The sequence below is a fragment of the Oncorhynchus clarkii genome, chromosome 32, assembly GCF_045791955.1.
Source record: "Oncorhynchus clarkii lewisi isolate Uvic-CL-2024 chromosome 32, UVic_Ocla_1.0, whole genome shotgun sequence".
NCBI classification, from domain to species: Eukaryota; Metazoa; Chordata; class Actinopteri; order Salmoniformes; family Salmonidae; genus Oncorhynchus; species Oncorhynchus clarkii.
The window spans coordinates 37,211,347-37,235,775 of NC_092178.1; the positions used below are offsets into that span (position 1 = coordinate 37,211,347).

The 24,429-nt window shown below is 47.5% G+C and overlaps 1 protein-coding gene across 3 annotated transcripts in view; it reads right to left on the minus strand.

Annotated features, from left to right (window-relative positions):
- The window catches only part of LOC139391584 (RNA-binding motif, single-stranded-interacting protein 3-like), a 345,137-nt gene that overhangs the window by 203,437 nt on the left and 117,271 nt on the right, over nucleotides 1-24,429 (minus strand). The window contains exon 1 of one of the 3 annotated variants that reach the window (XM_071138960.1): nucleotides 12,458-13,682. The exons of 1 other annotated variant lie outside the window; for it this stretch is intronic. In XM_071138960.1, coding sequence (XP_070995061.1) covers nucleotides 12,458-12,532 — 75 coding nt within the window. In that variant the 5' untranslated portion in view covers nucleotides 12,533-13,682. Of the gene's footprint in view, nucleotides 1-12,457; nucleotides 13,683-24,429 lie in introns of those variants that run through there. One more of the 3 variants, XM_071138961.1, reaches the window with a different exon arrangement.

Consider the following 24,429-nt stretch of genomic DNA (forward strand, 5'->3'; position numbering starts at 1 on the left):
CTGATGAAACGCAGATTGAACTCTTTGGCCTGAATGCCAAGCCTCACGTCTGGAGGAAACCAGGCTCCGCTCACTATCCCTACGGTGAAGCATGGTGGTGGCAGAATCGTGCTGTGGGGATGTTTTTCAGCGACAAGGACTGGGAGACTAGTCAGGATAAAGGGAAAGGTGAACAGAGCGAAGTACAGAGAGATCCTTGATGAAAACCTGCTCCAGAGCACTCAGGACCTCAGACTGGGGTGAAGGTACACCTTCCAACAGGACAAAGACCCTAAACACACAGCCAAGACAACGCATGAGTGGCTTCGGGACAAGTCTCTGAATGTCCTTGAGTGGCCCAGCCAGAGCCTGGACTTGAACCCGATCGAACATCTCTGGAGATACCTGAAAATAGCTGTGCAGCGACGCTCCTCATCCAACCTGACAGAGTTTGAGAGAATCTGCAGAGAAGAATGGGAGAAACTCCCCAAATACAGGTGTGCCAAGCTTGTAGTGTCATACCCAAGAAGACTAGGGTGTAATCGCTGCCAAAGGTGCTTTAACAAAGTACTGAGTAAAGGGTCTGAAAACGTATGTAAAAGTTTTTATATATATAAAAAAATTAACAAACATTTCAAAAACCTTTCATTATGGGGTATTGCGTGTAGATTGATGACATGTTTCGTTGTTTTAGAATACGGCTGTCATGTAACAAAATGTGGAATAAGTGAAAGGGTCTGAATACTTTACGTATGCACCGTATGCATAGTGCTGCTGTATGGTGTTGTGAGCACTAGGCGTGAGGGGGAGATGTAGGAATGTGCAGGGCACGTGAGGAGGCTGCAAGGCAGGTAGGTGACCACATGCATTTGGCACAGGCACAGGCTATCAGGTTTCCCCAGTGCAGATTCCAGCTTGCGCTTCACAGAACATTTCCCAGGGCCCTCTCCTCCGGCCTGACTCTTTAGAAGTGTGTGTGTGTGTGTGTCTGTGTTTGTGTATGTTTGTCTGGCTGTGTGTGTGCTTGTGAGTGTGCTTGTGCGTATCGTGTGCGTGTCGTGTGTGTGTGTGTGTGTGTGTGTGTGTGTCTGTGCGTGCGTGCGTGTAAGCCTGATTGTGTGCCACTCTGCTCAGTGAACTCAATGCACTATGCAGTGCTCCCACTCTCTCTCACAACGCAGCACCGTTTCCTCCCCTCCTCTTCAATGCAAGTCCTGCCACTTTTCATTTCTTCAAAAGTTGAGTGTGTATGTTTATGTGTATTACCATGCTATGTACGTATGTACGCACCATATGGGTGTGTCCCAAACGGTACCCTATTCCTTATATAGTGCACTTCTTTTGCCCAGAGCCCGGTTCATAAGTAGTGTACTATATAGTGTAGAGAACTGGGTGCCATTTGGGATGCAAGCCATGTGCATGTATGAGTATGGATTTTGCACGATTGAAGTGTGTCACAGTATTCATTAATATGTGAAGAGTGCGTGTCCGTGCATTTCTGTACATACATAAAATAATGTTTTCTCTCACAAACTATTCTTGTGTGCGTGTACTCCATTCGTTTTCGCCATACACATCTCAATACATTCTGATGTATGCATGTCTGTAGGCGCTGCATCGGACTCTGTGGTGTGTTGACCTTGGCTGACCCGCACTCACACGTCGGGGGTTGCCTCAGCCCTCTTGCTGCAAACGAGGGCCCCCCTCGCTACTGTAATGACACGACAACGCCAGTGATCCGCTAGATAAACCCCCCCCCCCGTTAGACAGCCTTTAAAAGGACCTCCCTCTTCCACCAATCATGGCAGTAATTGCTCGGTATAACGGCATGGGCCTCCTCTACACATGTGGATGGGATAGACAGATGTGCAGCGCTGATGCTGCAGACAAGCCCTGGGACTGGAAGCGAAGGGAGTCCATGCCCCTACAAGGGCAGATAGAGGGCCTCCTGCTGCAGCGACCTCCGGCTGTAAAACGGCGAACCCAGCCCAAACAGAACGGCAGACGATCCGCTCTCGAAACGGACAGACATAACTGGGGCATAAACATTTCAGAGAGGCTACAGTAACAGTCTAAACGATGAGAACTGTAGCTGCGTTGCTAAGGGGGACGTTGCGCCACTGTTGCCAGAGTGTTTACTCACCGGTTGGAGGAGAGGCCATGTCAGCCTGGTGAGGACTGAATGGAGCAGACTGCAGCTCTGTACTAGCAAGTCTTTATGGCTTTATCGGCTGAATTCTAATGGTGAGACAGTAGCTCTGCCGGGAGCATCCGCAGATACTAGGCAAGATGCCATTGTGGTTAATTGGCCAAGGCGGCCTATAAAGTTCAAGTTATCGGAGCGGAGAAGTTTTTTGATCAGTCATTGTTAGCGGAGAACAAGTTCTGGAGATGTCTGTTGCAGTGTGTCCTCGCGAGCCTGATATAAATCACTTTGCAAAATAATTCTTCCCAATATGCTTGCAAAAGCAGAACATATGGCAATTACACAAGCATGCAGCTGCTGTTTTGGGGCTAGGTGATAAATAATGGATAGCAGTCTTCCACGGGGTCCTCAAAAAAGCTAATGAGAGAGGGGAATGCGACAGGGAATTAATAATCAAGTGTTTTCTTATCCATGTACTCAAAAAAAAAAAAAAAAGCCCAAGGACTCAAAATATAGGAAAAACAATTAGATTCTATTCACATTTCCACAACAAGTATTCAGAAACTAACATTTGCATTTAGTAGGCTGGATTTCATTCACAACTCTAACTGGTGCTGTCGTGACGCCCTTTCATGCCAAATAAGGTTTGTTTCTCTCTGACAGACACGAGGCATTAAGCCGTTGACTCACGGTTCGCAACTTCTCTATCCTCTTCTCCCCAGAACGTGTGGGTGACCTTAATAATTTATGAAAGGAGAAGAGATGGGAAATACTGTATGCACCAGTGCAGATTGTGCAGGAGAAACCGGTGTTCTACATCAAAGCCTGAACCACGCAAGTCAGTCCTCTGTTACAAAACTGAACCTTAACCCCGAGAATATGTGGCTGACTGCGAAGCAGAGTGATTAACTATTGAAAAGTGCAAGAAGAGACAACATGCATGGAGAACACACATCGTAATGCCACTTTTTTAATTCTGTTGCCGACGGCTGTTTATGTGCTACTAATTACTGGCAAAGAATAATCATCTTTCCTCCTATTCAGCTCTATAATGCAGACGGGCGCGTTCGCTTACTTTCCATTCATCCTCCTGCTGCGTGACTACTTGGCTCGCCCTCGTCCGACACCGGTGTCGTTGCACTCTAATTCATGCCGCCTACCTGTCGCACTCTGTGTTTTTCCACACGCTGACTAATACTCCCAAGCCGTGGCATTGGGGAGGGGTTAGGGCGTTCTGAAGGTCTGCCAAAATAATCACTCAGACAAAAACCACAAAAGGCGGCTTGAGTCATTTAACACGAATAGTGCCCAGAGAAAGGGCTGTTTGCGTTTGGTTATCCCTGTTCGCGCATAAGCTTGAAAAGGTTCATCTGCCACACAAAATTGCTGCACGTATCTCTGTTTGCATAGGAACTCATTGTGGTTTAGTTAGAAGGATCCGGCAGTACTGGCAGCTATTCAAGCCCTTATGCCTATTTGCTTATCCTCATTCACAGCGGAATTGGCTTTTTCCTGAGCCATTTTTCAAGCAGGTGTGACAGTATTTTCATTGACTCTGCCATTGCTAGTGCAGCTCTGTAGGGTAAATGTTGGGGGTTATACATGTTTGAGAGGCCCGGCTGGGCCTCCCTGGTAAGGCTACACCGCCATTTGCATGTCTGTGACTCAAATCTCCCTCCATTTCCATGTCTGCAGATCTGATTAGAGACACTAGGTCATTGGTTTGCGCGGCTGGAATGGAAATAAAATGCTAATTCCACAGAGTGAGATGTGCAGAGCCAAAGGATTAGTGTTGTCAAAGCATGATGTCATTATTAGGACGATGAAATCACATCATGAAAACTGAGACCGTTAGAAGAAACTCTCTCGCTCTGACGTGCAAACCCTGCTACGCTCCCTAGTGTTAACCCATCAAAGGCTCCCCAACTTGAACAACGTTGTAACTTGAAGTGAGACTCCCGTCTTTAACCATTTCCAGAAACTCTTGACTCTGCTTCTGTTATTATCTGCCGGCTGTTTTGTCTTAAAACAGAGGCTCATTTTGAGTGGGGAGCTCTGCTCTCTTTTTCGATGTCATTAGGCTTTCTGTGTTTATCATAACATAGACGGCTGGTATGGCTCAGGCCACAGACTAGAATATAACCCTATAATAAGCTGAAACCATTCGGAGTGCTGGGACAGCCATGCCATGTCCCTGAGAGGACGGCTAGTCTAGGCTGATGATTATCTCTCATTGCGTATAAAAATAGAGACAAGCCACTCACTCTCGCAGACTCCCGGACAGCCACATGTGAACTAACAGCCTTTCTCTAGTACGTAAAAAGCAGGGGATCCATTGGCTCCTTCAAACGAAGCCCCTTCGTCAAAAATTGCTGGAGCAATTATCCTGGCTAGCTCCGAGTGAGAGAGCACCGCGCCCACGCCGACACTCTGGGTACCAGACCGCACTTTCCGTCCTGAAGCCGGGCTGACAGAGCAGAGGCAGGCCAGACACAGCAGACCGACAGCCGGGTCTACGGTTACAGTAGAACAACACACCTTTCACTAGCATCCTGTCAGTCCCTTCCAGGAGTAGCGAAGACCCTCATAGCTGCTGCCTAACCTCGCTCGGAGAGGCAAGTACATGCTAACAGGGAGCAGCACTCACAGCAGGCTCTCTCACAAACATTCTGTCTGCTCTGTCCTGTCTTTCCAGAATGGGGCAAAGCGAGATGGTATCTTGTTGCCCTCGGAATTGCAGTTACGCAGCTCAGAATACAAGGCTCGTGGTGTGCCAGCCCTGCAGCTATAGTTCTACTCATGTCCTACTTCTCTGACGTTAATATCCGCAAGTGAGTGTAAAAATGGGCATTTACACAGAAGGGGCCTCGGCCGCCACCCCTGCCACCCTGCACAGTATTCAGCGGGGGCTCCAGGAAAGAGGGAGTTAGACAGAAAAAGAGGAGGAATGAACGAGATAAAATTATGGAGAGAGGGAGATTCAAATGGGAGTGAAGTTGAGAGGCAAAACAAAACAAAAAAGAAAGGGAGGGACAGCAACGAAGGTCATGTGTATGAGCCACAGCGTCAACGACAACAGAAAAATTGAGCGTGCACTTGCAGAAAAGCAAGAGCGGGAAACAAAGGAATCCACTGGGCATCGCTGAGCCCACTCCACTTCACTGTAGTGCTGCAGGACTCTGCTATACTCCAGCCCCTGCCCCCCATACAGCAGAAGCAGCAGCAGCCTCTGTAGGGCAGAGCAGAGCTGCCTGTGGCTCCAGATGGCCGGGGACAGAGAACACAGTGACGAGGGCTCCCTGAGGTCACACTGACACCACCGCCAGCAGCACTCACTCACAGACTCACAATCAGGGAGCATCTGTGGTCATAAGCAATTCAGGGTATGCATGTTACACTATGGCTACATTCATTGTGCTACAGTTACATTTACAGCAGAATACATTTCCCAGTAAATCCAAGTCCCTTAAATCCCACCTGATCGTGATAGCTCTGCGGGTTCAACTAGAGAAGACCGGAACAGAGGAAATGGAAGATTCTATCAAATTCTCCCAGTTTTTATTTTATTTTTAATTGTCTTTCAATAGAATGAGTATTGAACGTTGAAAGGCCGAACACACTCTCACAAAGCAGCCATAATGAGATGTGGACTTGAGTGTGTAAGGGGCAGGGGCCTAATTTATAAATGTTGAGTACATTTAAAACAAAGTATAGAGATGTATTAACTTGGGACACGCCACACACACGCACGTTTCTCATTATAAATCAGACCTGGCATAAAACTGTGGGCTCGTGGACGAGCGTTATAGCGCCGCCGGATAACCCCCCCCCCCCCCGTCCGTCCGTCCGTCCGTCCGTCATTCACCTTTTATGGTGACAATAACACCCTTATTTGCTGTACACTTTGGAAGTATTGGAATTAGGCCATCTACAGGAAATAGCAACTGCGAATCATGTCTTTGGAGGTGTTTCCATGTGGCTGGCTGTTTCTGACCGTTTCTGAAAGACAAACAAAAATTGCGAATTGCTGTGGACCTGTAAACGAATCTTTTGAATTCAATCATGTTTTTTTCCCCAAACCTAAATATGCTGCACTGTCCACAAATTCTGTAACATTGTCTACTCTGAAAAATATAAACTACAGTAGACCTACTTACAGTGTTAGCCTACACACAACGCAAAAGATAAACGGTCTGTTACCCTGTTCAATTCTACTGTATGTTATAAACCGCTCATAAGAGATGATTGTGGACTATAGGAAAAGGAGGACCGAGCATGCCCCCATTCTCATTGACGCGGCTGTAGTGGAGCAGGTTGAGAGCTTCAAGTTCCTTGGTGTCCACATCACCAACAAACTAACATGGTCCAAGCACATCAAGACAGTCGTGAAGAGAGCACGAACCTATTCCCTCTCAGGAGACTGAAAAGATTTGGCATGCGTCCTCAGATCCTCAAAAGGTTCTAGAGCAGCACCATCGAGAGCATCCTGTCGGGTTGCGTCAATGCCTGGTATGGCAACTGCTCGGCCTCTGACCGCAAGGGTAGTGCGTACGGCCCAGTACATCACTGGGGCCAAGCTTCCTGCCATCCAGGACCTATATACCAGGTGGTGTCAGAGGAAGGCCCTAAAAATTGTCAAAGACTACAGCCACCTTAGTCATAGACTGTTCTCTATGCTACCGCACGGCAAGTGGAGCCGGAGCGCCAAGTCTAGGTCCAAGAGGCTTCTAAAAGGCTTCTAACCCCAAGCCATAAGACTCCTGAACAGCTAATCAAATGGCAACCCCGACTATTTGCACCCCCCCCCCCTCTTCTACGCTGCTGCTACTCTCTGTTATTATCTATGCATAGTCACTTTAATAACTCTACCTACATGTACATAATTACGTCAATTACCTCGACACCGGTGCCCCCCGCACATTGACACATTGACTCTGTACTGATACCCCCTGTATATAGCCCCGCCATTGTTATTTACTGCTGCTCTTTAATTATTTGTTATTCTTAGCTCTTACTTTTTTCTTAAAACTGTATTGTTGGTTAAGGGCTTGTAAGTAAGTATTTCACTGTAAGGTCTACTACACCTGTTGTATTCGGCGCATGTGACAAATACAATTTAATTTGATTTGATAGAGCAAAAAGTTGAAAATACAATATCCTATCTAATAGGCCCAATAAAATGAGAAATGCGCATGGTTGTTGTATGGCTACTTCTGTATTCATGGCCAGAAAAGGTAAAGAATTCATTCTGCAACGGTTATGATATATATATATATTATATTTATGAATGAAATATTGGCTTTGAGAAATTTGACAGTACAGCATTCAGACAAAACGTCAATGGAAAAGGTGAGCCGTCCCTGTTCGACCATTAAACTATCAGCTTCGGATCGGATCGCACAGAGCAAACTACTTCAAATAGCTTTTCTGTGAAGTGGGTCCAATTAAATGAGAGATGGGACGAATGGTAGCCCACACTAACGTAATTGTTGTCGGCCATGAGGACATTCTGGGCTTTCGCAGTCAGACAAGGTGAGTCAGACACATTTCCTGCAATGATCATGGAGATGAACTAACCTAAAACAATAGGAAATGAATGCCTGTTTCTAATGGCCGTAGAATACGGAGATAGCAGCAAATTATCACTAATGGCACATTTTTGCATCTTATTATATTATGGTAGGCTGCCAGTGTTTTGTTGTTGTTATATATTCCCCATTTGCGCCAGGCTACTAGGCTTCTTTCGCCTTCTTGAAATGCAATACTTCAACCACTAGACACTGTGCGTTCGTATGGTCTAAAGTTTTCGGCAGGATAAGCACATTCCGACGTCAAGTTAAGTTTGATAAATGTGAACTTACAGAGGCGCGCACGTTTGGGGGGGGGGGGGCATATTTTGGGCATACGCAACGTTTATAAACGAGGCCCCGGGCCTCTGTAGCTCACTCCAGTGCTTAGGAGGAAGCAGAGGCGGCGGGCAGCGGGTACAGTAATGTACGTGTGTAGATAGGGGCCCGAGTTGTCAGTTGATAGATGAGAAAGAGGCCAGAGTGGCCCCGACGCTGTGTTATGTACAGCACACAGGTAGATAAATGAAGCTATCCACTCCACTGAGTGACGGCTACACGGAGAGGGATTGTATGGCGAGATAACAGGCGCTAAGGCAGATAAAAACCAGAGATGTGGGCGTGGGTTGATTAATGATCCAAAAGCCCCCGGATAGTGGCGGTGATCCGGGTGGAGGGAAAACAAAGTAGAGAGGGAGCTAGCCGAGATGCCGCTGCCAACCGTCATTGTATACGGGCTAAATTAGCTTCATGCGCGTATTTCAACAGCACGGCCTCGGCAGGTGGTTTCGTTCAATCCCTCTCGAAGGATGTAATAACGATTGTTCCCTAGAAACGACTAATTGTGCGCCATGATGCTCTCGGGGTTATATTAATACGTTGCGTGGATAATAAGCCTTTAGCTCGAGGAACACTGAATGTAATATCCTCTCTCCTAGCTGGAGCGCTTTGTGCTGCCCTCGCGGAGATCTGCAGCAAGCAGACGACTAGCTCTGTTCCACAGCATGTCCACCCTTTAAAACCCAACTGAACCCCAAAAGAACTGAACTCTCTCTTTGCTCGGCCTTTGATGAGGCTACACTGAAAGGCTACACCCGAAACGGGGCTTTACTGTGGCGCTGGCGGGTGTTAGCCAGGCTTGAAAGCAGCGGGATTTAGATGGGCCTGTTGTTATTATTGCAGCACAATGTGTGATGTAACCAAACCCATTTTCCTTGCTTTTTAACCCGCTCCTACCCCCACTCCCCCGCCATAAGGAATTAGAGAGAGTACAAATGGAGCCCAAGGTCCAGGCAGACACAGGCATAAAGCCACTCAATGGGCCTCCGTTGACTGGTGTTTACTTAAGGCCCGGGATATTAGCCTTTGTTAAATCTACCTCTGCGTCTGCCCCTGTGCTTCTCTCTGTATGCTTCTCTCTCTCTGTGTGTGTGTGTGCCTGTCTCTCTGATCTCTTGACAGGAAGGGTGTGATGGACTAGGACTATGAGGGGTGTCATTGTAGTACAGTGGACTCTGGCGACTACTGTGGGCCGTCCTGTGGAAGACGAGAGCCTCGGCATAAACGAGGCAATTCATCAAAAAATCTAAAATAGGAGACGCGTTCAAAAAGGGGCAAATAAACGTGATCGTACCCGCAACTTGCACTTTGGACATTCTGTAGTCGGACACCAAAATAGCTGTCAAATCAAGTTTCTACGGATAATCATGACATGCCAAGGCCTACAGAATGTTGCCAACAGACATAGCGTTGGGATGAAACGCACACATTTCCCATAATAACTATCATTCATGTATTTACTGTCATTTCCTCATTTGTATAACATCTACAATTCACTTATGATTCAAATCAAAACAAAAATACTCAAATCAAATACAGACTTCTAGTGAAATCCTAGTCACCGTGTTCAATAAAGCACCATATCTGAGGGAGATTCAGCGTGGGCTCCGTTCGCTCACAGAGCAGCATGGGAACAGAAACAGGCCTCGAAACGATTCCCGTATCAAAGCACTGTCCTGCGGGCTTCCCTTCGCCTCTGTACCTTATAAAACAAGCCATAGGAATGCTCTTTCGGGGATAAATCACTATGCTCAAGAGAAGCACATGCTACGCTCCACTGCACTAATCAATAGAGGGCCAAATGTTATTGTTTCATCTCCTTTCTGAGTTTTACTGCCAGGCGGTCGGCAAACGGCAGCGGGTCCAGCAGAAATATACGTGGTGATATGAAGCGTTTGAAATTGAAAACGCCTCGGACAAAGACATTCCTTCATACCAAGGCAGTGTTAAACTCATGATATACTTTTCGTCCTAATAGAACCCAGATGTTCTGGAGATTCTATATATTCCTCGGCCGGGCGGAGAAGTATTTCCGATATGTGTCATAAAATGGAGTCGGGAAAGGACGAGCGTGGCTACAATTTGGTATGAGTTACGTTCCCTAGAACCCCTATCTCCTTCATCGCTAGCAGTTATTTATGCCCCCTTGGGAGAATGAGGCCATATCCAGAGCATGCTGAAATGAAGATTAATAGACAGCCCTGGATGACTTTAGATGGATGCTTAATTCAGGTTGGGGAGGGAGGCTGCCTGCCTGTGTGGCCAAGCGGCTGCCCCCTGATGCTGAGGCCCATCATCACGCCTGCCTGCCAAGGCCCTTCCCTATAATCTCCCGATCAATGATCATTAATGGTAGCGTGGGTTAGCAGCTCTCCCTCCCTGCACTCTCAGTCACAGAGAGAGCCTTCTGCTCTCACATCACTGGCCCTGCCATGCATACGTACTCGTAATGGGCACTAGCTAGAGTAACTAGCCGGGAAAATAAAACCCTTTCTCGACGACTTTAAAAATTAAAAAAAGGTGCTGTTGGGTTTGTCGGCCTCCGTTGGTCAGACAAGTTTGCGTGACATGGATATCGCACTCAAGGAAACGTCAATCGCTGACGGAGGCTGGGCCCGATCTGCGCTGACCTTGAGTGGGAGTCGACAACGAAGAGGGGGGGTTGCAGTGGGGTGGGTGGTGAGGGAGGGAGGGAGGGAGAGCGGAAGGAAAGGAGGGCTGAGGGGACCTCTGATTGAGAGACCTAAGACGAGCTCCTCTGAGATATGACAGAGGAAAAGGAGGGGAGGAAGAGAGGGATAGAGAGGGGAGGGGGCAGAGGAAAAGAGGGATAGGGAGGGGAGGGGGCAGAGGAAAAGAGGGATAGGGAGGGGGCAGAGGAAAAGAGGGATAGAGAGGGGAGGGGGCAGAGGCAAAGATGGATAGGGAGGGGAGGGGGCAGAGGAAAAGAGGGATAGAGAGGGGAGGGGGCAGAGGAAAAGAGGGATAGAGAGGGGAAGGGGCAGAGGAAAAGAGGGATAGGGAGGGGAGGGGGCAGAGGAAAAGAGGGATAGAGAGGGGAGGGGGCAGAGGAAAAGAGGGATAGAGAGGGGAGGGGGCAGAGGAAAAGAGGGATAGAGAGGGGAGGGGGCAGAGGAAAAGAGGGATAGAGAGGGGAGGGGGCAGAGGAAAAGAGGGATAGAGAGGGGAGGGGGCAGAGGAAAAGAGGGATAGGGAGGGGAGGGGGCAGAGGAAAAGAGGGATAGAGAGGGGAGGGGGCAGAGGAAAAGAGGGATAGAGAGGGGAGGGGGCAGAGGAAAAGAGGGATAGAGAGGGGAGGGGGCAGAGGAAAAGAGGGATAGAGAGGGGAGGGGGCAGAGGAAAAGAGGGATAGGGAGGGGAGGGGGCAGAGGAAAAGAGGGATAGAGAGGGGAGGGGGCAGAGTGAGAGAGAAGCCATATGGCCGCAGCACAAATGTATTAAACTATAAATCAGAAGAGAAGCCAGCGGGCTACCAGGTCGGGCTACCGATATTCTCCTCTAGGACCCTCCAGATAGCTACCTCAGCAGCTCTTTACAATAGGAAGGGAAGATGACAAAAGGCGTTCCATGGCTTTATCTGCATTCGTCTCTAGTTTTGATGACGGAGGACTTTAAGTCTACCAACTGTCCCGCCATCAGCCACCAACCAGAGCCTAGGTCCCCACGCCAAAGGTAGTGATGCATACAACGGCTAGAGAAAATATAGGCAGCCCTGGCAGATGCCTGTTTACTTTCAGCCTGTGGCTGGCCACCATGTCAGTTATAAGGGGGAAGGCATGGCTGAGCCAGGATAGGAGATATGGGTGGGTAGTCGTCTCATTGGTTGATATATTGAATGTATTAGATAATGAAAAGTATTAGGCTGCTCCAGGCGTAAACAACATTAAATACATTTGTTTTTAAATGATTGAGGATAACAACACAAAAAAGCCTAGAGGCTTATTTCAATTGTGGTTCTCATTGTGTTTCTGACTCACGACACGCCACCCTCTTGATATTTCACCCAATATTCATTCTCAGTATCTTAATATAGTGGACCAAGAAACGTGACAAAGCCAGTGTGATTAACAGTTTGCCAACCTAACAATCGCAACATAGGAGAAACCTATCACGATCCAATCCAGTTAACCTTAATCAATTAATCAATCTTCCGGACAGCTCCACTAGCCGTGCCGAGGCTGGACAAACTAGCGTTGTGATGCCTCACCAAGTGAGAGAGATGCAAACCCCAGAAAGCCACTGACGGCCAAGGCCACCGTTCACACCCCATCCCCACTCAGCGGCTTGACAGGAGGAGCGAAGGAGGGGGAGGATTAGAGTAGGAGGATGGGAGGAGGTAGGGGTGTGGGAGGGAGGGAGGGAGGGAGGTTAAAGGCACTGAAGTGATGAGCCGTGGGTGCCCTACCTTGGTCTGGAGGTAGTGGGGGTAGTAGTATGTGTACTGAGGGTACATTGGTTGCTGTTCCAATCGCTTGCCCATATAGCTGGAATCCTTAGCGCCGTGGCAGGGAATGGTTGGAGGCGGTCGGACGAGCGGTAATAGTACTGGGGCTCGGCTCTCTGACTGTAGGTCCCTTGTTTTCCCCTCGTCCACACTGGTGTGTTGAATCACTGCTGGTCCTCCGGAGAGCAAGCAGGGTTCGTCTGACGGAGAGTGGCTGGGAGAGGGGTCGCCTCTGTGGGGGTAGTTCCTGCCCGACGACGCCTTTCACTTAAATCTCCTGGAGTAGAGCTCGGCGGATGCTCATTCGGGTTCCTCAAAAATATTCCCCACAAGAGTTTTGAAAAAAAAACGGACGCTGCTGCGTGCCCTGTATGCGTCTCCTGTCTGCGTCTCCTGTCTTTCCCTCACTGGCTGGCTGTCGGATAGTAACGCGTGAGAAGAGAGGTGGAGGAGGAAGAGGAGGAGGAAGATGAGCAGGTGGCAGTGGTTCCAGGCAGTCCTGCGAACAAATTGCTGGCACAGGAGAGTGTAGTAGAGGAGAAAAAAGGAAAAACAAGGAAAAAGGGAGGAGGATATGAAGATCACTTTTCTATCTACGCCGTCTCGCTATAGCTTACCTCGCTGCTCGGCTTCAATCTCTCTCGCACTCTCTGTATCTGCCTCTCTCTGTTGCTCACTCGGCTGCTCTCTCTCTCTCTCGCGCGCGCCTCTATAGTCTGATATCCCAGCTGCTCTATGTTGTACTGTTGGACACAGGATATATCCTCAGCGGCGCACTAACAGATGCACTTTGGGGAGGGTCCGAATCGGAACGCCGAGAGGCGGGCAGGAACAATCGCAGTCTGTAACGGTTCAGCCAGAGCAGAGCAGATTACACAGAAACAATCCCAGTTCCTAATTGATACGGCACTGAGAGGGGGGGAAAAAAGACTCCCGACCGGTCGGCTGGTTCAGAGAAGGAGAGAAAAAAATACTATACCGAGAAGCACAATGACAGTGTCCCAGGTGCCCAACAGACAGACAAGCCAGAGAGTCTCCTGTCTGCGCTCCTCCCTTTTCCTGCTCTTGTAAAATTCTCTCTCTCTCTCTCTCTCTCTCTCTCTCGGTCACTGTGTTGGTGAGTGTGTGTGCATGTGCGTGTGTGTGTGTGTGTGTGTGTGTGTGGTGAAGGGGGCTCGTCCTGCACAGCCGGTAGGAGGGACTTGAGTCGGCTCAGTGTGAGAGAGCGATCCAGACGCAGATCAGGGGGCTGCAGTATTTCCACAGCCAGAGAAAGGAGTGGGGAGAGGGGGACGGCAGGCAGGCAGGCCCCCCCTGTTGGCTGCCAAAGGACCTAACGCCGGGTTTAAACTCTCCTCCATCAATGTGGGAGGATTCTATTTCTGAAGAAATCAGTCGTCTTAAATATGACTCCATACTTATAAAAAACTACGAAACAGCGCTAGGTTTTGCTTTAGGTATCTTTTCCAGCGTTCACTTTTCTCTTGGAGGTAAATTACACTGTCAGTTAGCGACAGTACATCCAACGCCCTGTCTAATTTATACCCTCCATATTGCTGCGACGATACATCATATTTGTGCAAACGTACTGTGCTTGACTGTCTGTGTAACCATGACAGACCAGCACATAAAAACATACTCAAATGCAAACATAATTTACAATCCTTTCTAAATGCTCACTCTGGGTGCTATGCCTCCACATGATGAGGGAGGCAGGTAGCCGAGCGGTAAGAGCGTTGGGCTAGTAACTGAATGGCTGCTAATTCAATACCCCGAGCAGACTAGGTGAAAAGCATCTGTCGACGTGCCCTTGAGCAAGACCCTTAACCATAATTGCTCCTGTAAGTCGCTCTCATGCCTCAGTACTACCCGGCATGATGACTCCTTGCTGACCCCAGTCCACCTGGCCGTGCTGCTGCTCCAGTTTCAACTGTTCTGCCTGCGGATGTGGAAACCTGACCTGTTCACCGGACGTGCTGCCTTGTCCCAGACCTGCTGCTTTCAACTCTCTAGAGACAGCAGGAGCGGTAGAGATACTCTCAATGATCGGCTATGAAAAGCCAACTCACATTTACTCCTGCTGACCTATTTCACCCTCGACAACCGCTGTGATTATTGTTATTTGACCCTGCTGGTCACTTATGAGCATTAGAACATCTTGGCCTTGGGTTATAATCTCCACCCGGCACAGCCAGAAGAGGACTGGCCACCCCTCAGAGCCTGGTTCCTCTCTAGGTTTCTTCTTAGGTTCTGGCCTTTCTAGGGAGTTTTTCCTAGCCACCGTGCTTCTACACCTGCATTGCTTGCTGTTTGGGGTTTTAGGCTGGGTTTCTGTACAGCACTTTGAGATATCAGCTGATGTAAGACGGGCTATATAAATACATTTGATTTGATTTGGACAAATGTCTGCTAAATGACTCAAATATCAACAACAACAACAAAAAATTGTTTCCCCGACAATCTACCTGACCAATTAAGCGCCTCTCGCTATGAAATGACAACATTGAGAGCACTTTCCACCCACATCTAGATGTGGCCAGTATGTAACCTTTTGGTGCGAAGAGAGATCAAAGCATTGGGTAAAGAGTGCTGGAGGGGAAAATCACTCTCTGTATATACTACCAGCTACAAACTGACACCGTTTGATGCTATAATATCTAATACACGCCATTTAGCAGACAATTTCATCCAAAGGCATGCGTGCATACATTTTACAGGTGGTCCAGGGAATCAAACCCACGATCCTGGCGTTACAAAGGTCCGCCTCTACCCACCACAATAGACTATATAGCATGACAGTGGAGTGCAATGGACAGCAGCAGGATGGTAGTACGGCAGTCTTTCACCTTTTCTTTGGCCTGCGAGAGCACACAGGGACTGTGGCTTAGCCTATGGAGGTCAGTGGGTGCAAGTCCACCAGTTCATGGGCTTCAATTTTCAGTCAACTCAATTAGCAACATTATCCCCGATTTCAAAGTGAGCAAAAAACGGAAAAAAATGATAATTTAAATCAATAAAAAGCATTTAAAATGACAAACATTTGCTATAGATATGTCAAGCAATACTACTGTTGTGGAGGGAGAATTCACACGGACAGACCGAACACACGAGGGTCATTTCCCCTTATTAAACAATAATTGACGTTTTCAGACCAAATGACCGATTGTCAGTGCATCACTTTAAAAAAAATTGGTCCCAGCTCAATTGTGCCACATTTTGCACATGGATTTACAATGGCGATTTCTTTCCTCATTCAAACATGTCGTTTTGTCTACAGTAGAGTACATGGCGATGCACGTAGGCAGCATGCATGCTAGTGGGCAGACTAAATCAGTACTAGCATCCCACGGACAGAAACAAAGCAGCGAGAGAGAGAGGAGGGGCTATGGCGTGTGGAAGAAAACAAAATGATCCGATAGGCCGCATTTATCTGTGGAAAAGAGATTAGGCAGATATCGATTGTGGATTAGCAGATTAACAGCTCCAGGACAGAAGGACTGGCAGGGCAGGGTTACTCACAGAATGGAGGGATGGAGAGGGAGAGAAAGAAAGAGTGAGAGTGGGGGGGGGCAGAAAATGATAAGAAAGAGAGACAAGTAGAGTGAGAGAGAGAGCGAGAGAGTGAGAGAGAGAGAGAGAGAAAGAGAGAGAGAGCGAGAAAGAGAGAGAGAGAGAGAGAGAGAGAAAGAGAGCGCGAGAGAGAGAGCACGAGAGAGAGAGCGCAAGAGAGAGAGCACGGGAGAGAGGGAGAGAGCATTCTGACATTTTGTGTGGTCACGTCTACTGCCTTGGTGCATACTTTCACAAATTACTACTCAGGATTGACACGTTAACAGTTAACTAATTGTTGTTGCCATAACTGGGTTTGGAACTTGCAGTCCTTCAATTGAGACTCAATACTTACTTGGAACTAGGCAGATGCTCTTGGCTAATGTTGAAGTTTTATCAGTCAGCGTTCAATGGCTCAAGACTTGTAAACATTATGTGGGCGGGTATGCAAGTAAAGGCCCAAAGCTCATCCAAATATTCTGCTCTGTATTCCATCACAGCAAAAGGAAAGAGGGTGGGTGAATTTGGATGTGCCAGTTCTGCCTCGGCACTGATAGGGGCTCTGAAGTGAATCAGTGGACTGACGTCAGGCTGAGGACAGGGGTGATATGAAGCCAGCTGTTTAATCATGGCCGCCAACAGAAAGAGGGACGGAGAAATACTGTTTTTTCTCTCCCTGTGATTGATAGTGATGCATAGGTTCCCCACCGTGATTCACACACGGATGTACACGAAAAGCACGCACAAAAAATGCACACACAAGCCCTGATTCATCTCTGCAGCTTGCAGGAAGACAGAGCTGGAGCGGGGGGGGGGGGGGGGGGGGTCGAAGGGAAGGACGGCTATACGGAAACATCACAGTCTGTGCGAGGTGAGAGCGGAGAGAGACACGGCCGTATCACAAAGTAGTCTGGTTGTGGATCTGACCAGGGGCCATTGTCAAACAGCCGTACTGTGAGGCTGGAAGAGACTGGAGGTGGATCACACAGACAGACACTCGTAGAGTTGCCTTGCAGTGTGCAGTGAGTCATCTGTGGGATATGAAGTGAACGGATAGGATGGATGGTTCTCCCATGGCACAAAGTGATCACAATCTCCTCTAAACAACCCAGAGGAGAGCTACGAATACGAAAGCTTAGTCATCCTTAGTCATCAACTTCATTGTGAGAGGAGACATTACCTCTCAAGAGAAGACCTGACTTTAATTCCAAGGCCAACATGTTCTATTGTTATTAGAAAAATGACTAAATCATATCTACATTTGCAGGCAAATGTATATGGGAAAGTAAAATTACATGGTAAGTTGCCATGTATTTTCTTTGATTGCCAGAGATTTTTGAGAGTTCTGTAAATACTTTAATACCTGCCCTTTTCTGTTTATTGATCTGACTCTGGAGAAATATCCTACTAATATCCCTGAATCCACACTGAGAAGAGACAGGGATGGGAGAGAACGCTACAAAGAGAGAGAAAGTTAAGAGTGAAAGCAGAACAGAAACGACTACGCTCCCCCAGAACCCCTAGGAAGACCTCCATTGACTACCAAGACCGAGACTTCCCCGCTCCTCGGCAACAACTTCTCTATGAGTGGCACATTATTCAAGGGGCTCGGTGCAATCAAGAGGCTCCCATTTCCTTCCACTGGACAGTCGCAGGCGTTTCCTAGAACTGACCAGATGCTTGGAATTCGAGGGAGTGCTGGCCCCGAGCCAAGGAAGAGTGGTGGGAGAGGGGGTGGGAATGCGGAGAGCAGCACAGGGCTTAGTAGTTTGTGGGAAAACACTGCACAGCGGCTCTTCTTGGAGCTAGAGAACCTGACCGCCGCAGATGTCCAACGCTGTTCTGTATCCCTCCACTTCCCGGGTGAGTCATTTACTACCACCCAAGGATGCCAAGAAGAAGAAGGCGGAGGTTGAGAAGCACCAATGAGTTAGAAACATGAAACCAATGTAGAGTTGGAGTTGCTACTGCAGTTAGATGAAACACAACAGAACATGTTATTACTCTCTCTTTGGGTTCTCTGATTAGGCGGCTCGCAGAAAAACCTATAAATGGTCTTGTACTGAGGAAGGAGGCCCGGTGCTAGGGTGATGGGAGATGCTTGGTAACAGACACCAGTCAGTCGGAGCGCGAGCGAGCGATGCGTGTGTGTGAGAATGTGTGATCGCCAGTGTGTGAGATTGTGTGATTGAGAGTAGGTGAGTTTATGTGAGTCACGCCAGGTGGCCTGCAGCTGTGGGCGGGTGTGAGGTACTGTACCACTGCAGTCAGAGAGACTGTCGTGTACGAGGTTCAGGTTATTCCGGCATGTTCCCGAGGGCTGAGGTGCCATTCAGCGCAGTTCCAAGACCAAATTTCCCAGCCCTAATCCTAACCTTAATACTTAAACACATACAGTACACAGGCTGGAGGCAGAAGCCTATAGCCTAATAGCCATGAACCAACCTGAGGAGCACTCGAGAATCTTGGGAGTTTTAGGGCCGTGTGGGGTTGCTAGGGACATGGCTGTGGGGTGGCACGGCTGAGGTGGGACGAGGGCCAGGTGGGAAGAGAGCATGGGGCGCATTCAGATGGACACACACATGAAATATGTAAAGTAGAACAAACATGACTAGATGTAAACCAATAAATCATGTAGGCTCTATTCATGGAATTTCTATCTGCAGCGTTCGCAACATTTGGCAATTGAACATGGGCTGAGAGAGGCAGGGGGTCGCTTGAGTTGTCCCACGAAGACACGGTAGGAGTAGAGAAGTTCCCTCGCCACTCGAAACATTGCTGACGACAACAGCAAATAAAGTTGCGACATTTTGCTTTGAAAGGACCGGGACGGGTGGACAGCAGTGGTGCAGTAAAGCCCCGTCGAGCCATTCTGGAATGACAAAACGTCACGGTGGAATGAGAACACAGAGAGAGAGAGAGACAAAGTGAGAGAGAGAGCCAGAGTGAGAGAGAGCCAGAGCGAGAGATAGAGAGAGAGAGAGAGCCAGGGCCAGAGAGAGAGCCAGAGCGAGAGAGAGAGAGAGAGAGAGAGAGAGAGAGAGAGCCAGAGCGAGAGAGCGAGAGTACTATTCTGAGGGGAATGTTTGAGAAAAGCAAATGGAGCAGAACCCTACTCCAGCCCTCGACTAACTTCCCTCGTGTCTCATCGTCTGCATGCAAAGTATCAAGCCCAGGAGAGACGTCTGTGGCTGTGCAGAACTATATTGAAAAAAAGAAAAGAAAATAACACCCTGGCCTTTCCTAACTAGCACCGGCTTTGCTGATAGCAGCTTTATTGAGGGAAACGTGCATTTACAATGACAGGGATGTGTGGTTGTATCACCTAGCTACCTTGAGATGAACGCACCAACTGTAAGCCGCTCTGGATACGAGCGTCTGCTAAACGACTCAAATGTACTATACAAAGAGATGAATGACTATGAACATGAAACGTAGAACTGTTCATCGTATCATACTAGCCAGTCCAATGTGCGCGATTGTAACGGTTCAACAGTGATATTCCGATGGTAAACGCCTGTCCTTTACCACGCACTGAGGTTCCAATGCAATCGGATACTACAGGCGAGTAGTACGCATTCCTTCGCAGCGAAGCATTGGCTTCATGCTTGACGGATTTGTTTCACAGCCAGCAAAAGCAATCTACGAGACCCAAATGTATGTTATATAGGACTTTTAAAGGCCGCGGACATCACTCTACGCACGTTCCAACGAGCCATTTCCATAGCACGCCAGCACCAATGACAGGCTAGGCACAGCAGTATTATAGTGAGACATTGTGGAGACTGGTAAGAGACTCCGTAGCGATGCGCTAAGATATTAGCCAGAGTAAAAGGTCGGGGGGGGGTGGTGGAATGCACTTAGAGATTGCATCCGTGGTGACGGCGGCGGGGCGGGTGCCTGTGTAATTAGTGCTGCTGAGATCATCAAAGAGAGCCGGTAAATGGAGCAGAACGTCTCCTACAAAAACCAAAAGCTCTACATTTCCTTTCACACAACAGAAGAACAATCGCTGAGTTGAAACAAGCGATGTGACAACTTTACAAAAAAAAAACACATACCAGATCTGGGTTCATATACTATTTGAAATAATTTCAAACTACGCTATTAGTGTTTGATGAGCTGACATTACCTGGCGTAATGGACCAATAGAATAGTCCCAAAACAGCAAACCCTGGTCGTCTGGCACCACAGGCAGGGCTAGAGCAAACGCTCAAAGTATTTTGAAAGACGTCAAATAGAATTTGAACCCAGGTCTGCACCAGACTGGATCTGCTGGAGACTGCAGAGTGGTTGAGACGTTTCCATAATTCCATATGTGAAGACTGTGTGTCTTGGTAGTAAGCCTAGGACTTGGTTTGGTTGTACAAATGTTATACACGTTGGCACTGGCTCCATTGAACAACTTGATATTTCACAGAGGTAACCAAAGGTTCATTAACGTGTCAGGAGTACAGTGATGGTGGTGGGCCAACATGGAAGTGAACCATCGAGCTCTTTTCCTACAACAAGGCTAGTTCAAGAAGTGTTTTCCTGGTGCCAGAACAACACATTGGGGAATGTCCAAAAATAAAGTGGAGAATTGTTCAAAAGTAATTCCTGCAAGCATTCAGCTCATATCTAGAGTAAAGAAAACGATCCAGCTCCAGCTAAAGTACATTTCATTACATTGTCCTCCGCTTCCCCAGTGAAAAGACGTCAGACACGGCTCTGGGGAGAGATGGCTAAAGACCTGGTCATTACTTACAGTAACAAGGTGTGTTTCTTAAGGTCTGCTCTGCTTCCCTCACTCTAGGCTGTCTGTAGCAGTCAGTCAGTCCATGAAGAGGAAGAAACCACCCACCGACCAGACCAGAACAGACCAGGCCCAGAACGATGCACCTGGAAGCCCTGAACCCAGTAGAGCAACTGGGTACTGCAGATGTGAACATTCAAACTGAGCATGCGAGCTGTGTGTGTGTGTGTGTGTGTGTGTGTGTGTGTGTGTGTGTGTGTGTGTGTGTGTGTGTGTGTGTGTGTGTGCGCGTGTGCTTGTGCGTGTGTGCGTGTTCCTGATCCCATGTGTGCGTCGGGGGCCTCACACCTTCATTAGAGAGGAGACCTCACCAGCTCTTTCATTTACATAAGGTTAATGTACAAACATCACTTTTATGCTCATATTGTAGGTTGTGCTGGAGGAGCAAATAATCAGGGGTAATGTTTTACAGATGTTTTGGGTGTATTAAAGTTGATACTAAAGCTCCAGGCAGCCTCAATTCTCATATGAAAACGCACCTGCGTGTGTGCGTGTGTTCCCGCTCCCGTGTGTGTGTCTAGAGTGTGTGTCTAGAACCAGACATGATCAAACTGAACTGTCATGAATTGAGGAGTATCATTTACAACCCTTGCTACGAGATGAGTTACGTTCCCTGCTCCGCCTAGTCACAGATTAATTACAGAGAGGTACAGAAACAGGTGCAACAAGATCCGCTGAACAATGATTTCACAGACAAGGTGTCTTCGAATCCTCCATTACATATCACAATTATGGGCAAAAGATCTGATCTGATTGGTCAAAAGAAGTTATTGGAAAAAGATCAGATTTGGACTGCCTGTGTAAACAGCCTAAGTGACACGACTACCATGTAAAGCTGAGGCCTCACATAATAGTAACAACACAAGATGCTAATTAATTTGCCCAAAGATTCCACTATCTTGTTGCTTGTTCACAAAACATACACCATTGTGTTAAACATTTAATATCAACATGGGTGACCGTTAAATTAAGATTGGTGGGACACTGCAGTGAGGAATTTGCATAGCCAGGTCTTATACAATAGGAAATTAAGCGTATGTATACTAAACGCGCTAACAAAAGTAGCTACTTAGACATAAATAATGGACATTATCGAACAAAACAAACATTTATTGTCATATCAGCCCTAAGACGTTTTTAACAGAGGTTTTAAGGTGGAATATCCACCAAACATCAGTTTAGATGTGTCAACTATAGCCAGTACTGCACTACAAGTTGGTTGTCATATAGAGAGCTGGGACAACTCATATTGTGAAACAAGCTAAATGTAATCAATTGAGTTATAACGCACACATAAACAGTGTGCCATGTGTTGTAGCTGCAGTTTAAATAGAAAAGTCTACACAGCGGTTGATGGGGCTATATAAACTGTTCATTCAGGTTGGAGGCAATTGCCTGGATTGCGGTTTTATAACACGTGCTTATCAAACACAGATGAATACTTGTAATCGTTTAAATACGCCAGTTGATAAAGCATGGATACAATCAAGGTAAGGGTAACATAATGGAAACGATTAAGTACAAATGCAAACAATCAAAATCGTTCAAAAGACAAATTCCTGGTAGTAAATTGAAAACACATCCATTTCACACACCATTGCATTATAATACTAGTGTATCTATTTCCACTAACAATCTACAGTATTTACTGAGGGATGTGTGAGAGAGCACCTCGGTAATTTTAATGGTTAGATAGATTTCCCTAAAAACACTGAAATTGGCCATTATCCGGTAATTACTCAATAACAATGTAGGCAGTAATAATTCAGCAACTCAACGATGCAGAAAAGTCTGTGTTAAACGTGAGGATGGGATGGGTGAAGAGGTCCGATAACACACACACCTGTGTGCAAAGCACACCTGCTCGAGCACACGCACGCACACTAACCAAAACACAAATACAGACACGCACACTGCCTACACAGTCACCCCAAACATCCCTCCATGGACACACACACACACACACACACACAGTCACTCTAACTCAATGTAAACTGTTAAGGCAATTTAAAGAAGCCTTGGCAGCCTGTTAATGGTCTGTCACAGTCTAACGGGTTTAGATCGCTTACAATGGAGTCGGGCGCTAAGCCCACAGCTCACGGTTAATTGTTCAGAACCTGCTTCTCTGAGTGTTGCTGTCTGTCTGAGGAGGGGGCCCATTAGAACCATCCTGCGCCCATGACAAAGGCCATTGCCTCACTTTATGAGGACAGAGCTGCTGTTGCTGCAACAGTGGTCAACAAGTAGAGAGATGAGGGACATTCAGGACGTGCAAAAATGGGTCAAGTAGTCGACCTGAAGACTACTAAACAAGCTATCAAATGAATGAGGCCTCAGTGAAAAGAAAATACATGTATTATCTCAATTGCAAAAAAAAATCTTGAATGACACAGTCATGCATGAAAATATTTCCTGAATGGCTACAGGTTCGGAAACTTGACCCAAAATATGTTTAACAATTTCCTTTTAATTAGGCCTTGAAGACAAGACTAATTTCAAAGGCTGTCCTGAGAGCTACATTAATTACTGTGACAAAGTCCACTCTTGGCTCTTGGCGACGGTGAATCATAGCAACATGTTGGGGGAACAACAGGCTCCATTCAGAATAACTGATAAAACACAGTCACATGAAATGTAAGCTACTGTAAAGTCTTGAAAATTGAATTACTAACCCTGCCTCAATCTCTGACTCCCACACGCCTGGTCTCTCTCTCCCTCTCTGAATGACATGTACTCCAGATGCCTTGCTGCTATTTCTGGGGCCAGATACCCTTTAACCCATGCTTTTGATACACTGCACTGTACCTTCACACACATTGGTCCTAAACGTCATAACAAAATGGACTCTACAGAAAGCCTGCATTTTCCCCTCAGCCAGCAGATTTTCTCTCTCTCTGCCTTCCCTCCTCCTCTCATTCCCTCTGCCCCCTCAGGAGTCCACTCTGGTCTCTCCCTGCTGGGCGATTCACAGATGGTCTGGGCTTGGCTGGAGCAGGGCGGGCAGGCAGGCGGCCCGGCCCACGGACACACTGCCCACACCAGAGGCAGGCAGGTCATTCATTCAGCTAAATCTGTCAGGCTTTGTAAACGACTGTTTGTTGAGTAATGGGCCATTTAGATAATCACAACACTGAGGGATGTGCCAAAGACCAAGAGGCCTCACAGAAGTGACTGATGAAGCACGTTGGGATGCGGCCGAGCGCAAAGCCATACCTAAGGCTGATCATCGTGACTTATGTGACCTTCGGCCTCTATGCTATTAACTACATCTGGTTTGGGCTGAGCTATTTTCTGACCACCCAGAGGTCAATTATCCTGTGTGAGACGGGGCCATCGCAGGACAACTAGGGGAATTAGATACTTACAGCATACAACATAATGGTGCTTTCTCGCTCCCTTTTTCTCTCTCATCTCTCTGACATCCCGAATCGTGGATGTGCCAAGAATTCAGACAAGCGGGTTTGTATCGACAGCATGATTGGCTGGTGTGCTTGGCAAGTGTAATGAAATAACAACTCGAGTGTGTGCTCCAACGGACCACGAGATTTAATGGAAAGGTTCAGAGGGATGTGCATGTCCTCAGATGAAA